The following is a 15,422-nucleotide window of genomic DNA, read 5'->3' as shown; positions in this document are numbered from 1 at the left end:
AAGGTTTCCCACTCAGTCAACTTCATCGACTGTGAGCAAATAGCGGGACAGTTGGATGTTGAGCCAGATATTTCGCCGTTGAGTCCATCCACCTGGAGCCTCTACTTCATACAGACGGTCTCTTTGAGCTTCATTCAGATACAGGAAGTGCCTACAAACTTAAGACAGAGGAAGACACCATAATAATATTAATAGAAAAAAAAACATGCTCTGATCATCTTCTTTTGGGTCAAATTGGGAGATCCATTTTGGTGGTTTACTACATCGAAGAGAATATAACTATTGCCACTGACACAGGCACAATGAAAATCAACATCTGAAAATTTCCAGCGTTAAGGTAAAAAACAAATACAGGCACACAATTATCAAAAAGAAACATGTATAGAATAAACAATTCTTTGCATTTGGGAAAATGGTAGTTAATTAGCAATTATTTACACGGGGATATTGCGCAGTTGTTTTTTTAAAAAATAATATTGCAGTTTTTTTTCCCCCATTATAATAATTTCATGCATGTATGAAGGAGGGGTGTAATTGTTAGTTCTTACTGTGGCAGTTAAGAGCAGATGCATTTCATATCTTTGTGGTAGAAGCTGTTTTTCCACCATGTTTGCTTTGGACTCTGCGCTCCACAATTTGACCTGAGTCAGTCGATCTCAGAGCTCTACCGGGTTTGTATTCCACAAGCATGTCTTTCATGTATTCAGGACCTAAATCATTTAGTGATTTACAGACCAGTAGCAGAACTTTAAAATCCATTCTTAAGATGACTGAAAGCCACTGCAAGGACTTTAGGATTGTAGTGATATGCTCTGACCGCTATGTTCTGGTCAGAACCCGAGCTGCAGCATTTTGAATGAGCTCCAGCTGTTTAATATTCTTTTTGGGGAGTCCAGTCAGAAGACTATTACAGTAGTCAAGTCTACTTGAGATACAAGCATTGATGAGCTTTTCCTGGTTGCTTGACACATATAAGCCTTCACACTAGTTCTCATGGATGAGAATGACAAATTTGGAAAAATTTGGAAAAACACTGAAAATGTCTGCCTTGGGGGGTTAGTGCCCAGGGACTGCAATCAAACAGGCACTTTTGAATAGTTTTCTGTAAGCTTCGGTGTTTTGTTTGTGGAAGCTGACAGAAATCAAAGGCTGACTCGGGATGGACATCGATGTAGGGGAAGTGGTGGTGCCTTTTGACTGTGTAGTACTTTCTGCAACAGAAGGCACATCATTCTGCTCAGAATGATCACTGGCTATAGAAGCTTCCAATAATTTCTCATATTCCAAGCCAACAGAGTAAACCTTAGATGACAAATGTCTTGAGATGGTGTGCTTCGAAATAAATGTAGTTCCCACAACATACTTGTCTATTTAAGTCAATATTTTTCCTTTGAACATGCTGTCCTTCTTTATGTTTTCAGCATGTCTGGTGCACAGCCTACACCATACCATAGTCACCCGTTCTGTTCCATCTTTGTTCTCTGTCTTATAACCAATAATGCCACCTATATTAGAAAATGAACACAATTGAATTCATAATTAAAAATGTGAAAAAATTGAGGTTTTATTTTTAGATACTTTGATTGATGGTAGATAAATCAAACTTACTCTTAAATTGATGAAAGTGTTTTAAAGATTTTTTTCAAGGAATTCATTAACTTCATGTTATGAAATGTTAGAAAATAAAGCATATGGCGATCCATAAAATGACATTTGGGAGTTATCAGAACAAATAAGTTCATATTTCTACGTCACATATAATAAACACTTATCCATTCAGAAATAAATACAAAAGATAAGTCATGTATGATACTGCTAGTCCAATGATATTGATTTGATGTGGATGACTCAGAGGATTTTTCATATTAAGAGATTAATATAACGGCAAATTAAAATTAAACAACAACAAATACCAGTATATTCCAATCCGTCCATCCATTTTCTTCACCACTTATCCTCAAGAGGGTTGCGGGGAGTGTTGGAGCCTATCCTAGCTGTCAACGGGCAGGAGGCAGGGTACACCCTGAACTGCTTGCCAGCTAATCGTAGGGCACATTGAAACAAACAGCTGCACTCACAATCACACCGAGGGGCTATTATTATAGACGCTTTTTTTCTCTACTCTTGCTCTGCTTGCTTTGCCTCTGTTGACACTTTTTTTTTTTCTTGCTGATAAGCTCGTTTTCTTCCAAAATATTTTTTTTAGAAGCAGCGACTCCTGGATACTTTTAAATCTATGGGACTGTATTTTTCTTTTTTTTGTGGATAATCAGTTGTTCAGGGATGAGAATGACCAATTTGGAAAAACACTGAAAATGTCTCTCGATGGGGGTGGGGGTGGGAATGGTTTAGTTTCCTCCTGGATATTTTTTGCTCCTATCGGAACACAGAGTGCGCAGCACTTTGCCAGGAATGCCCACTTTTTGTATGTGTTCGGTCAGACATGTTGATACCGTTTTCGGTCCTATCTGCATGGTTACACTTTCTTCAAGCCATGCCCGTCTGAAACAGTTTTTGATTCTAGCATCCCTGTCAATTGCCCTCGCTCGATCTTCATCCTTTTTTTACAACACTTTCGCCATCATAAAACTTTGAACACACCGTCGCTCAGTTCGCGCTATCTAAGTCTCACGCGCAATTACTTGGCTAACTAACAAGTTACACTGCGATTTCTGAGAACCGAGAACACATGTACATGGCAATGGTGAAACTCGATTAACCAGTAACACGATTGGATCGTTATACTGTATAACTCTGTTATCCAATCGAGTAATCTGCTGCAAACAAGTTTTAATGTTTATGTCGCAAAATGCAAATATTTACACTACCGAGCAAGTTAGAACGGCATATGATAGTCGTGCTTGTGCTAGCACTAAGCTGAACTTGCAGCTCGGAGCCCACCACTGAGAGGCAGGCGCACGATACCCCCCCCCCCCCCCCTGAAATTTTCTCAACGGATTTGTGCTTATCTCGAGAATGGTCATTTTGGTCTGAAAAAGTCGGAAATCCGCCGATCGGCAGAAAATTCTCATCCCTGGTTGTTTCATCATTATATGAGCGTGGCCTCCTAATTAGCACAAGCCTTGTGTTAGCAACAAGACGAGCCATCAAGATCCCTCCTTTCTCTACTGAGGATTATCATGGATGACTGCAGAGGGTGTCAATTCTGGAATCGAAAATCTGCCATCTTGAAGTCCATGTGGATGTAAATGGAAAGTCGGGAAATGAAACCATTCTACAGATGTCTCAAAATGGTGAGCAGAGGTGTGCTAACAGACAGCCACCTAGCTCAACAACGAGGACTGAAGTGAACTGTGGAAAGGATAACGGACACCCCAGCAGTTCTCCCTGGACTTTACTGGGAGCAAAGCCCAAACATATAGGACATTTAAAAAGGAAGACACAATATCACCGAAAAATCTGGCTGGCAGGCCACCTCAACACCAAGTAAGCGCCCATGGACGGTCGTTACAGCGAAGAGCAAGAAAAAAAAATGTGAGTCAGCGCAAAATATTGATGTCAGACTTACAAATAGATTTGAGGCACTTTTACAAGACCCAGGCCAGGAATGCTCATCCTCCACCACCACTGAAAGGTAGGAAATTAAATCATCTAAGAAAAAATTTTGACCCCAAACAATAGTTGGTGATGGAGCCATTAAGGATGTGAAACACTTTTGCAGTGAGAAGAACACCAAAGTACTGTGTTTTACTAATGACACGGTGTCTGAGAGGTTTCTGTCTAAATAGACAAGGGGTTAAGTTATTAGCTGCCAACATTTTCTACTGTGTGCGTCATTCACCACCGTGTAAAGAAAATGTTTACAAAAACCAAGGACAAAATGATCCAGTTGTTCCCAAACAATCGGAGGAACAAGAGATAAGGCAAGACAAGGTGCACACAGATTCATTTGCATCATCCAAACAATCTGATGAGCAAATGACAAATGGAATGTGCCAGCACTTTAAATCTCCCACACCTCTTCCTGCCCCATTGGAGCCATCCACAACTCAGAATTTCCCCTCTATGACTACAACAACCATACAGTCTGCAGTAGAAGTTTGCTCCCCCTCTCCCAGCCTGAATGCAATTTTGGATCTGATGGATAGGATGAAGACTATTGTCAACGATGGAGTCCAACCCATACCACACCAAGATCTTCCTCCCATCCCCCCTCACCTGAAACCAGTGTCCACTAAGCAAAAGGCTCCTCCTCCACCCATGAAGACTACCTGTAAAACTGACTGATATTTACCGGGTCTTTTCCAGAATAACTCAGACCCCCAAGGAGATCAGGCATTTTTCATCCCTGTAATTACAAGGGACAGAAAGTTGGTCAAAAATATATGCCACCAAAAAAGTAGAACTTCCAACTTCGTGAGGATAAAACGTGAGTCTATCGAACTATTCTCTCCAGCCATCTCTGCGAGACTAGCTCTTTTTAATATCAGGTCACTGGGAAAAAAATCACTGTTGATCAATGACATCATTACAACCTATGGTGTGGACTTTTTGTTATTAAATGAAACGTGGTGAACAGAACATTGCTGTAATACCATTTTAAATGAGGCAAAACAAACAGAATTTAATTCGATGAACAAGTGTCGAACAGAGGAAAAAAGGTGGTGGCATTGCTGTTATTTTTTAAATAATTATTTCAATATAAAGAAATTATACTGGGGATTTTAGCTCTTTTGAATATCTGTGTTTTTTAGTTAAGGGTGACCCAAAGGTTATCATTTTAATAATTTATAGACCTTCAAGATACAATGGAAAATTTATGGAGGATTTTTCAGAACTGCTGTCAGTTATTTGTACTGAGTACAACTATTTTGTCATAACAGGGGACTTTAACATTCATATTGACAACAACATGAAAAAAATATCCAAAGAACTTTCTGCAATACCAGACACATTTGACCTCTCTCAACATATTAAGAGTCCAACTCACACTCAAGGTCACATCTTAGACCTGGTCTAAGGATGTTGAAATTCTATCAAGGGACATTAAGGATATGGCTATTTCTGAGCATTTTTGTGTAATTTTTTAATTACAGATTCTTCCAGAAGTTCAGACAACACCCATCTCCATTCGGAAAAAGTACATAAATGAGAGTATTGCCACTAAGTTTATGGAAACTGTGGCTGTGCCACAGACTGTGAATGCTGAGACAGTTCGTGAACTTTTGGACAATTTCACCTCGAAAATCACATATGCCATGAATGCTATCGCTCCTGTTAAACTAAGACCATCCTGAGGCGACCGAGAACACCGTGGATGAGCACAATGATGGTAAAGACATCTAAATCGGAGTGTAGGAAAGCGGAAAGCAAGTGGAGAAAAACTAAACTCCAAATTGACTATGACTTCTACAGTGTCTTTGTAATTTTAACCAAGAGTTAGTTGGAGCTGGACAGCAACACTTTTCTGAAATCATCAGTAAGAACCTCAACAATACTCGTGCTCTATTTGTTGTGGTTGACCAGAACTCGTAACAGCTGACAAATGCACTGAGTTTGCCTGTTATTTTAGTGAAAAAATACATCAGGTCAAATGTCAGCGCAAATCAGCAAAAAGATAGAATGATCTCACATATTAAGCCACCCAGAGAAAACTCTATTTACTTGTCAGAATTTGATACAGTCGACCAAAAAACTGTAGAGAAAACTGTGCAGCAGTTGAAACCATCAACGAGCTGTCTCAACTCAATACCATCTGACTTTTTCAAAACTGTTGTGAAGTCAGTGCTACCTGATTTGCAGCAAACAATCAATTGCTCACTTCAGTCTGGCGAGTTTCCCAAAGCTCTCAAAATAGCTGCTGTTAAGCCTCTTCTAAAAAACAGAGCACTGGATGATTCCATGTCAGCAAGCTATAGACCCATCTCAAATCTCCTGTTCATGGGCAAGATTCTTGAGAAAGTTATTTTTAATCACCTCGGCAATTTCTTCAATTTAAATTGACTTTGTGACAAATTTCAATCAGGTTTCCGGACTCATCACAGTACAGAATCTGCTCTTATCAAAGTGCTATATGATATATATATTGACTCAGGAAAGGTGTCAACTTTGGTTGGATCTCAGTGCGGCTTTTGATACGGTAGATAACAATATACTGTTAAACAGATTGGAAACGTGGGTAGGACTAAATGGCACAGTCCTTTAATGGTTTAGGTCGTACCTAGAGCAAAGGAGCTACTTTGTGACCATTGGAGGTGCTCGGTCTCAGCGAATGGCAATGAGCTATTGGGTCCCTAAAGGTTCAGTTCTTGGACCTCTACTGTTCAGCCTGTATATGCTACCCTTGGGTCAAATTCTTCAAAACTTTAATTTTGACTACCATAGCTATGCAGACGACATACAGTTATATTTAGCAGTGTCTCCAGATGACTACAGTTCAATTGAGGCATTTTGCCACTGTCTAAATAAGATAAATATCTGGATGAGCCAAAATTTTCTTCAACTAAATCACAATAAAACAGAGACAATTGTTTTTGGCAATAAAGAACAGAAAATTGGTGTTAGTAAACACCTGGACTATCTATCTTTAAAAACCAAAGGCCAAGTCCAAAACCTTGGTGTTCTGATTGATTCCGACCTGACTTTCAACAATCATATCAAATCAATCACAAAAACTGCCTTCTACCATCTCAAAAACATATAGAGAGTAAAGTCTTGTATGTGTCAAGCAGACCAGGAAAGCTCATTCATGCTTTTATCTCAAGTGGACTTGACTACTGTTATGGTCTTCTGACTGGACTCCCCCAAAATAGTTTTGAACAGCTGCAGCTCATTCAGAATGCTGCAACTCGCGTTCTGACCAAAACAAAGTGGTCAGAGCATTTCACTCCAATCTTAAAGTCCTTGCACTGGCTTCCAGTCAGCTTTAGAATGGATTTTAAAGTTCTGCTACTGGTCTATAAATCACAAAATGATTTAGGTCCTGAATACATGAAAGAAATGCTTACGGAATACAAACCCAGTTGAGTTCTGAGATTGACTGACTCAGGTCAAATAGTGGTGCGCAGAGTCCAAAGCAAACAAGGGAAGCAGCATTTAGCTTTTATGCTGCACACAAATGCAATTGCCAACAGAGGTGAGGTAAACCCAAGTGTGAATGTTTTTAAATCCAGGTTGAAAAAACTTTTTTTTCTCATGCTTTTTAGAATATATCCACTTTTTGATCATATTACTTGCACTGTATGCGATTTTAATTGACTTTTTTTAAATATTGTGTTTGTCATTTTTATTGTTTTTATCCCCTTTTAAATGTTTTATCTCTTTGTTTTCAAATGCTTTTAATCATGTAAAGCACATTGACTAACCTCATGTATGAAATGCGCTATACAAATAAATTTGCTTTGCTTTTGCTTTATTTAGAGTGTCCAATTAATGTTGCATATCTTGGGAATGTGGGAGGAAACTGGAGTGCCCGGAGGAAACCCACACAGGCACGGGGAAAACATGGAAACTCCACACAGCCGGATCCGGGATTGAACCCGGGACATCAGAATTGTGAGGCCAACGCTTTACCAGCTGAACCACCGTGCCCAGTAAATTACTAAATTAGGAAAAAAACATTTTAACCCATTCATGGGCAGCGTCCTATTTTTGGGACATCATGATTTTCACGCATTATATCCTTCAGTATGTCAAAATATTTAAGTGTTTTAATCTGAAGCCATAATTTGGTATCACGAGAGGATAACTCATCGGTCAAAGAGTTATTTCGCTTTCCTTCCTGACCCAACATGGCTGCGTCAACTTATCATATAACTTAACCATAAATGAAAAAGAATTGTTATTTCCTTGATTGTGGCCTGTTGGGAGACTTTTATCTCAATAAGGCAAAAAATTGCCACCCTGTCCATGAATAGGTTAAAACCTATTGTTCATATTAATATAACATAACTTTAAATAAAAAATAAAATAAAATAAAGAAATACATAAATAGAAACAAAAATTTCAAACTCAGAGATGATCATTTACAATTTCAACTGATATTAGTAGAACATGATATAAAACGGTATTTAAAATTTTTCATCAATAAAAATTCTTGATCTGACAAACTTTATCTGATTAAAAGTTAAATGCACTGGCCTAGATACTGAAACATTACCTGTGTTATATCCCAGAAATGTTTTAAGTGTAACTGAATTTCCTTTGGCAAGGCTCATGATGCTGATGAATTTCAACGTAAATGCGCTCGCAGTATGTGAAGCAGCTCTGAACATGCGCTTTTTTTGGCCTAACTTCCGAACATGCTCAGAACAGTTAACTTGCATTTCCTGTTACTGGGTGAATATTGATTGTTCAGGAGAAGGCTTGTTTTGTTAAAAACATTTATGAAATAAACACGGAAATGAATGTCAAGACTACACAAAATAACCGACGACTCTCAATATTTTTTTTGTACTTGCAACAAATTTTTCGTGCATAATTTTTCGTGCTTGACTTTGCAGAATGTGAGCGCGAAGGCATGCGAGTGCGGTTGTGCTCGTTAAATGTAAGTGACTGCATCCGTCCATTCTCAATACCACTTACCCTCGTCAGGGTTGTGGGAGCTTATCCCAGCTGACTTTGTGGAAAAGGTTGACTCCGCTCTGAGGGCACATATAGAGATTGCCAGCGCAGCGCACTGACCTAGACAGGGTCAACCCTAACCCTAACCCTATCGCTGAGTGGGATCTGAACCTACATCAATGTCAGTTGTGTTAGCCACGAGGCCATCAGTGACTCGATTGACATTTAAATTTCAACATTTAAATATTGTTTCCTTGTGGGTAAAAGTTCCCCTAACCTGCAACCATGCTGGCTGAAAGTGGCATGCTGATTCCCAGTACCTCCTCGCTGGAGAAAGATGAGCAGAAATCAGACAGCATTTTATGTCCCAATCCTTGTCTTCTCCAGCTTCTTCTCACCAGCACAGTGTCTAGAACAGGCATCGAGTAGCAGCTGCTGCTCCAGCTGTCATACAGACTGCCTGAAACACCGCATGGATGTAAGTGTACAGCATGACTGATCCCGCAGTGCATAGTTACAAACTAACCTGCACACAGAATTCCCAATGTGAATGATAATGCTTGAAACTAAAACCAGAAATAGTAAAAAGCTGAATATATCTTAACGCATTGATATTGGAGGGTAAAAGAGACAGACAGACATACACAGAAAATCACATATAATACTGTAGAAACAGACCTTTGTGTTTGACAGTGTAGAAGCCTACGGCTTGGCCATCTCTCCACAGCAATTTGGCGCTCTCTGTGCGGGTGTGCAAGGAAAAGTGCGTTTCCTCCTGTGAAGGCCTCTCTATGACCTGATTCAGCAGGAACATAATGACCCTCTCCATAAGTGACTGTACCTGAAGAATACATGTCAACTACCATTTGAAAGCAGCACTATTAAATACCAGCAAATCACACAAACACAGCAACAGTATAATTGATGAATCATGTGTTTGGCCAGCTCTTGAAGATTACTGTGTTGTGACCATTAATGGATTCATCATGATTGATGAATAGCATATGTTTTGAAAAACAATTCATCCATCCATTTTCTACCGCTTCTCCGGGTCAGGCTGTGGGGGAAGTAGCTTCAGCAGGGACACCCAGACTTCCCTCTCCCCAGCTACTTCATCCAGCTCTTCCGGAGGGATCCCAAGGGGTTCCCAGGGACATAGAGACATAGTATCTCCAGCGTGTCCTGGGTCATCCCCATGGTCTCTTTCCGGTGGGACATGCCCAGAACACCTCACCAGGGAGGCGTCCGGGAGTCATTCGAATCGAATGCCCAAGCCACCTTATCTGGCTCCTTGCAGATGATAGAGCTTTTCACCTTATCTCTCTGTGGAGGAAACTAATTTTGGCCGCTTGTATCTGGGATTATGTTATTTTGGTCATGACCATAGGAGAGGGCAGGAACGTAGATCGACCGGTAAAGTCAGAGCTTCGACTTTCGGCTTCTTTACCACAACAGACCAAATTCTGTATCACTGCAGATGCTGCACCGATTCACCGATCAATCTCCTGCTCCGTTCTTCCCTCAATCGTGAACAAAACCCCAAGATACTTGAACTCTTCCACTTGGGGCAGGATATCATCCTCGACATGGAGAGGGCACACCACCCTTTTCTGACTGAGGACCCTGGTCTCAGATTTGGAGGTGCTAATTCTCATCCCAGCCGGTTTACTCTCCACTGCGATCTGTTTCAATGAGAGTTGGAGATCACGGGTTGTTGAAGCCAACAGAACCACATCATGTCCAAAAAGCAGAGATACATATGCGAACTCCCATATAATTTGTAAAACAATTGTCAATGTTTGCCTATATTTGACATGTTACAGATCAAACAAATAAGTGAATCATCATTTATGTTTGCACATTTGCTGAACTGGCAATTTGAGATAATATCCTATTTTTGAATATTAGAATAGAAATGAAAAAAAATAGTGCAATTCACTGATTGATTAATAAGAAAATAATCAACAGAATCAAAATCGTTACATACAGCCCTATTCAAATTAAATGCACTTATTCTGTGACTCTGACTTGAAAATTAAGACAATATTCAAAATTAATTTTGCAGAAAATGTTTTGAACGAGAACAAACTCACCATCGTTGAAGTATTATCTTTGAGGGATCAAAATAAAATAATTTTTGAGATTCTGGCTTTAATACTGACACCCATATATTGTTCTTATTCTGATTTTATTATTTTAATTACAACCCATAAATACGAAACGTGCCTGGTAAAATCTATGATCCATAGTTTACATATTTGTATGGGCTCTTGATACATTTCCTCAATTTTCTTCTCCTACCACAAAATTGATTGAACAAACAAAAAGAACCAAACCAGTAGCGGCAGCACGGTGGCCCAGCTGTAAAGTGTTGGCCTCACAGTTCTGAGGTCCAGGGTTACATCCCGGCCTCACCTATACGGAGTTTGCATGTACTCTCAGTGCCTGCATGGGTTTTCTCCAGGCACTTTGGTTTCTTCCCACATCCCAAAAATATGCAACATTGATTGGACTCTCTAAATTGCCCCTAGGTGTGATTGTGAGTGCGACTGTTGTCTGTCTCCATGCGCCCTGTGATTGACTGGAAACCGATTCAGTGAGTACCCTGCCTCCTCCCCGTTGACAGCTGGGATAGGCTCCAGCACTTACGCGACCCTTTTGAGGATAAGCGGCTGAGGAAATGGATGGATGGATGCAGTATAAATTATGCCTGTAACTGCAGCTAATTTCCTGTTCGTTGTTCCAAACTGTTCAAAGCCAGGGAAAACGTTCAAGCTAATACTTTTCACACAGAGTATCACTCAATATATCTATATTCAATGCTTTGATGAAAGCAGATAAAATACATAAAGTACAATATAAAAGTAGGTGGCACTGCGGACAACTGGTTAGAACATCTGCCTCACAGTTCTGGGGTAAAACATCCTGGGCCCATCTGCGTGAAGTTTTCAAGTTCTTCCCGTGCCTGCGTGAGATTTTACCAGGCAGTCTTGTTTGCCAAAAACATGCATGGTTAGTTAATCGGAGACTAAATTGCCCGTAGGTGTAAATGGTTGTTTGTTTCTATGAGGCCTGGGATTGGCTGGCGACCAGTTCAGGGTGTACCCTGCCTCCTGCCATAAGTTAGATGGTATAGGCCCCAGCAAGTCCGCGACCCTAGTGAGGATAAACTGTTAAGAAAATGGATGGATGAATATAAAAGTGGGATTACTGGGAGCAAGTCGGTTCTTGATTTGCAGGATGTTCGGATAATATCATTCACACACCACCAACTTCCATGCAAGTACAAGGCCACCACTGGAAGGGAAACGGAGAGCAGGGGTTGTTAGGAGGCATTTAGGGTGTGTGCAAGCATGCAAACACACCTTGAGTAGGATCATCAGGTGGGTGAAGTGCCAATATTGAGCATTTAGTTTGGTCACCCTCAAACAGCTGCAACCATTTGATGCTATTTGCAGTTATTTCCAACTACAGTAATTGAAAGACACAATGGACATTCTTTGCTTGAGGTACATTCTTATTAATACACTACATTACAATTTTGGGGTTTAAATACACTTAAATACTGTACCTTGGAAGTTTTGGATGATTGAAACCACTCATTTTTAGGTCTGGATTCCAGCGACAAAAGATATTTTTCAGATGCTGCCCTCAAGTCAGTTTCATCCACAAGTGGAAAGTCAACAGGGAACATCTTCCTACAGAGAACGTTAAGATTGATTTGCACATTAAAAACATTAATTGGATCAAGGCAAGAGATTGGTTACAATAAGTAATTAGATGTTTACGTTTTAGCTCATTTTTACACAAGTATAAATGAGTAACGGAAAACATTATTGAGAATAAATACCATAAATCCAATGAATTACAGTGTTCCCTTGCTAAAATGCAGTTCGCTTTCAGCGGCCTTGCTATTACACGGATTTTGTGTGTGCGTGTGTGTAATTTTTTATAATGTTGGAGGCTTTTTTTTACATTGTATGAATACACATTGTGTTCTGTATCTTGTTTTGCTAAGGGAAATTACATTGTGTGCTGCATCTTGATTGGCTAAAGAACCATACATTGTCAACCACCCTAAGTACTAGGACCTCTGCAGAGGGGTGGCCTAGTAGGCCTCAATGTGTTTCATTGAACCCCACGTTGTACTGCGGTGGGAGGCCCGCTTCGGGCAGGCCATCATGGAATTAAAAAAAAGAAGGTGCGTACAGGTGCCCAGTCATTCGGGGAAAACATAAAAGCACACGTAAAATCCATCATGGTCTCTAAGACCAAAAATAAATAAATAAATCACGTGCACAAAGCTAAGTGAGACAGTAGTTGCACAGTCACAGAAAATTGAGTGGCATTAATGGAAGGAATTTCAAAGGTTAATCTCACCACAGTGAAATGGAAACATTTTGGATTGAAACCTGATGAATGCAGTCATCCTGCTCACATCATTGAGCTCATAATTCAAATGTGTATGAAATTCCAAAGACAACACAACTTAAAACCTCAACGCGACGAACTCCATTTTAAACACAATTATCCCACCCAGTGTGTTAAATTGGGAACAAAAAACACGGTGGGACATTTCAGGTTTCATGTCATCTTGCAATTATAGAACCCTGTGCCCAAAAATGCAGACACAAATGTGACAGCAGACAGTATATGATGCATGTGTGCTCAGATTGCAAATTATATAGTTACTTACTATTGTAAAAGATGAAGCCATTGAACATGTTGACCAAGGCTGCAGACGTTTGAAAATTAGTACAAATCTTGAATAAAAACAGGTGACTTTGATCTACTTATGGTTGCGCTCGGGGCGGAGGAGCAGCGGCTCTGAGACCCTCCCTGCCAGCTGCAGATGAAACTCATTTCGGCCACTTGTATCCTGGATATTGTTCTTTCAGTCATGACACAGGGCTCATGACCATATGTGAGGGTACGAACGTAGATCAACCAGTAAATTGAGAGATTTGCCTTTCAATTTAGCTCTTTCTTTACCAAAACAGACCGAGACAAAGCCCACATCACTGTAGACGCTGCCCCAAGCCACATGTCGATTTCCCGCTCCATTATTCCCTCACTCATTATACTTGGAGCAGGATTCCACCACCCTTTTCTGACTGAGGGGCATAGTCTCAGATTTGGAGGTGCTGATTCTCATCCCAGCTGCTTCAGACTTGGCTGTGAAACGCTCCAGTAAGAGTTGACGATAATGGCTTGATGGAGCCAACAAATCCACATCATCTGCTAAAAGCAGAGATGGAGGAGGAGTGTGATCCCCTGTAGTTGACCATCACCCCAGCAGCCAATCCAGAGGCAGTGACCTCAATGTCCACGTGATGTTGGAGAGAAGTATAAACCAGGACAGCCCCACAACATCCAGAGACTTTAGGAACTCTGGGCGAATATTATCCACCCCCGAGGCTCGCCTTCAAGACACACTTCTAGGTCTGGCTCCCGAGGGGCCCCGTCTGACCTGCGTTGGGCAAGGTAAACCTACAGCCAATACATTTATTCATCATTGAGATTTATGGGGCGTACTTTGTCTGTTCCCACAACTTGGACCTTTTTGCCATGGGTGACCTTACTAGGGCCGAGAAGCCCCAAATGAGTGAGCTCCTAGAATCAGTGGGACACACAAACCCCTCCACCGAAATAAGGTGACAGCTCAAGGAGGGGCATAGATTGATAATTAAAATGAAATATTACTTCAAAAGGGTGGCACGGTGAGCCAGCTGGAAAGCGTTGGCCTCACAGTTCTGAGGTACCGGGTTTGATCCCAGACTCACCTGTGTGGAGTTGCATGTTCTCCCCGTGCCTGCGTGGGTTTTCTTCAGCCACTCCGGTTTCCTCCCACAACCCAAAAACATGCTACATTAATTGGACACTCTAAATTGCCCCTCAGTGTGATTGTGAGTGCGTCTGTTTGTCTCAATGTGCCCTGCAAGTGGCTGGGAAGCAGTTCAGGGCGTACCCCGCCTCCTGCCTGTTGACAGCTCCAGCTTTCCTCACGACCCTTGTGAGGATAAGCATCTTAGAAAATGGATGGATGTATGTTATTTCAAAAATTCCAATATTTTACTTTGTATGTAAATGCTTATAATGTGGAAGATAATTGATGGAAAGATTTTATTTTTTTTTCTCAAATAAAGATTTTGAACTTTGAGCGTTGAAATGACAGAAATGCGAGACAATGTTAATGCCTCTTTGAGAAAAGTTTATAGTATGCGCTTAAAGTTGTTGAACCCGAGTTTAACAACCTTAAAACATTTTAAGGGAAAAAAACATACTGTAAATGAAAAAACTGAGTAAATTTGAAAAAAAAAAAAAATGCAAATGAAAAACACTAAGAACCTATTAAAAAACATGGACTTTAAATGAAGAAAAAAAACATCCCGTAAACGGGAATGAATATATATATATATATATATATATATATAAAACAAAAATAATAAAAGATGAAAAAAAAACTCTTCTACGAGACGGATTTCACTTTTTTGGAACATATAAGCGTCACCACTGTATTACAGACGACGCTGTTAAACCAACTTTGTGAACTTTGTACTGCTCACGACGAAGCAGCAACCACGCTGATATGATGCGAGACAAATATTTATGAAACATTCACTTGGTAAGAACGAGGTAACCTACTTGAGGACGTATTCAACTGCCACACAAACTAAGGATTTTCATGACATCTTTAACATAAAGCTGTCACTTTACCACCTGTTCGCGAAAAGATTTTACAACGTTTGCTAGCCTACAGCACCGCCCTCGGCGAGAAAATAGTTTTTACGTCAAATAGACGAGGGTCATGACAGGTATGAGGTAGTGGGGAACGAACATTTCTTTCAAAATAAAAGATTAGCTATTGAACGACAAAATAAAAAGATGAAAGAGAATTA

General features: G+C 40.3%; 2 protein-coding genes across 3 annotated transcripts in view; one reads left to right on the top strand and one right to left on the bottom strand.

Moving 5' to 3' along the window:
* fam169b (family with sequence similarity 169 member B) lies at window positions 1-15,316 on the bottom strand. Its single transcript, XM_061823666.1, has 7 exons — window positions 15,169-15,316; window positions 12,095-12,221; window positions 11,889-11,991; window positions 11,735-11,820; window positions 9,202-9,364; window positions 8,801-8,983; window positions 1-158 (listed from the first exon to the last, which is right to left on the bottom strand). The coding sequence occupies exons 2-7, from the start codon at window positions 12,215-12,217 to the stop codon at window positions 13-15; spliced, it is 804 nt and encodes a 267-aa protein (XP_061679650.1). The 5' UTR covers window positions 12,218-12,221; window positions 15,169-15,316; the 3' UTR covers window positions 1-12.
* The window catches only part of ldhd (lactate dehydrogenase D), a 58,489-nt gene continuing 57,055 nt past the window's right edge, over window positions 13,989-15,422 (top strand). The window contains exon 1 of one of the 2 annotated variants that reach the window (XM_061823664.1): window positions 13,989-14,007. The gene's annotated coding sequence lies outside the window, so the exon portion shown is untranslated. Of the gene's footprint in view, window positions 14,008-15,129; window positions 15,149-15,422 lie in introns of those variants that run through there. The other variant, XM_061823665.1, reaches the window with a different exon arrangement.

Source organism: Syngnathoides biaculeatus, chromosome 6 (assembly GCF_019802595.1).
Source record: "Syngnathoides biaculeatus isolate LvHL_M chromosome 6, ASM1980259v1, whole genome shotgun sequence".
Classification (NCBI taxonomy): Eukaryota; Metazoa; Chordata; class Actinopteri; order Syngnathiformes; family Syngnathidae; genus Syngnathoides; species Syngnathoides biaculeatus.
The sequence above is the reverse complement of the archived record's forward strand: the minus strand, read 5'-3'. Positions and strand labels throughout refer to the sequence as shown.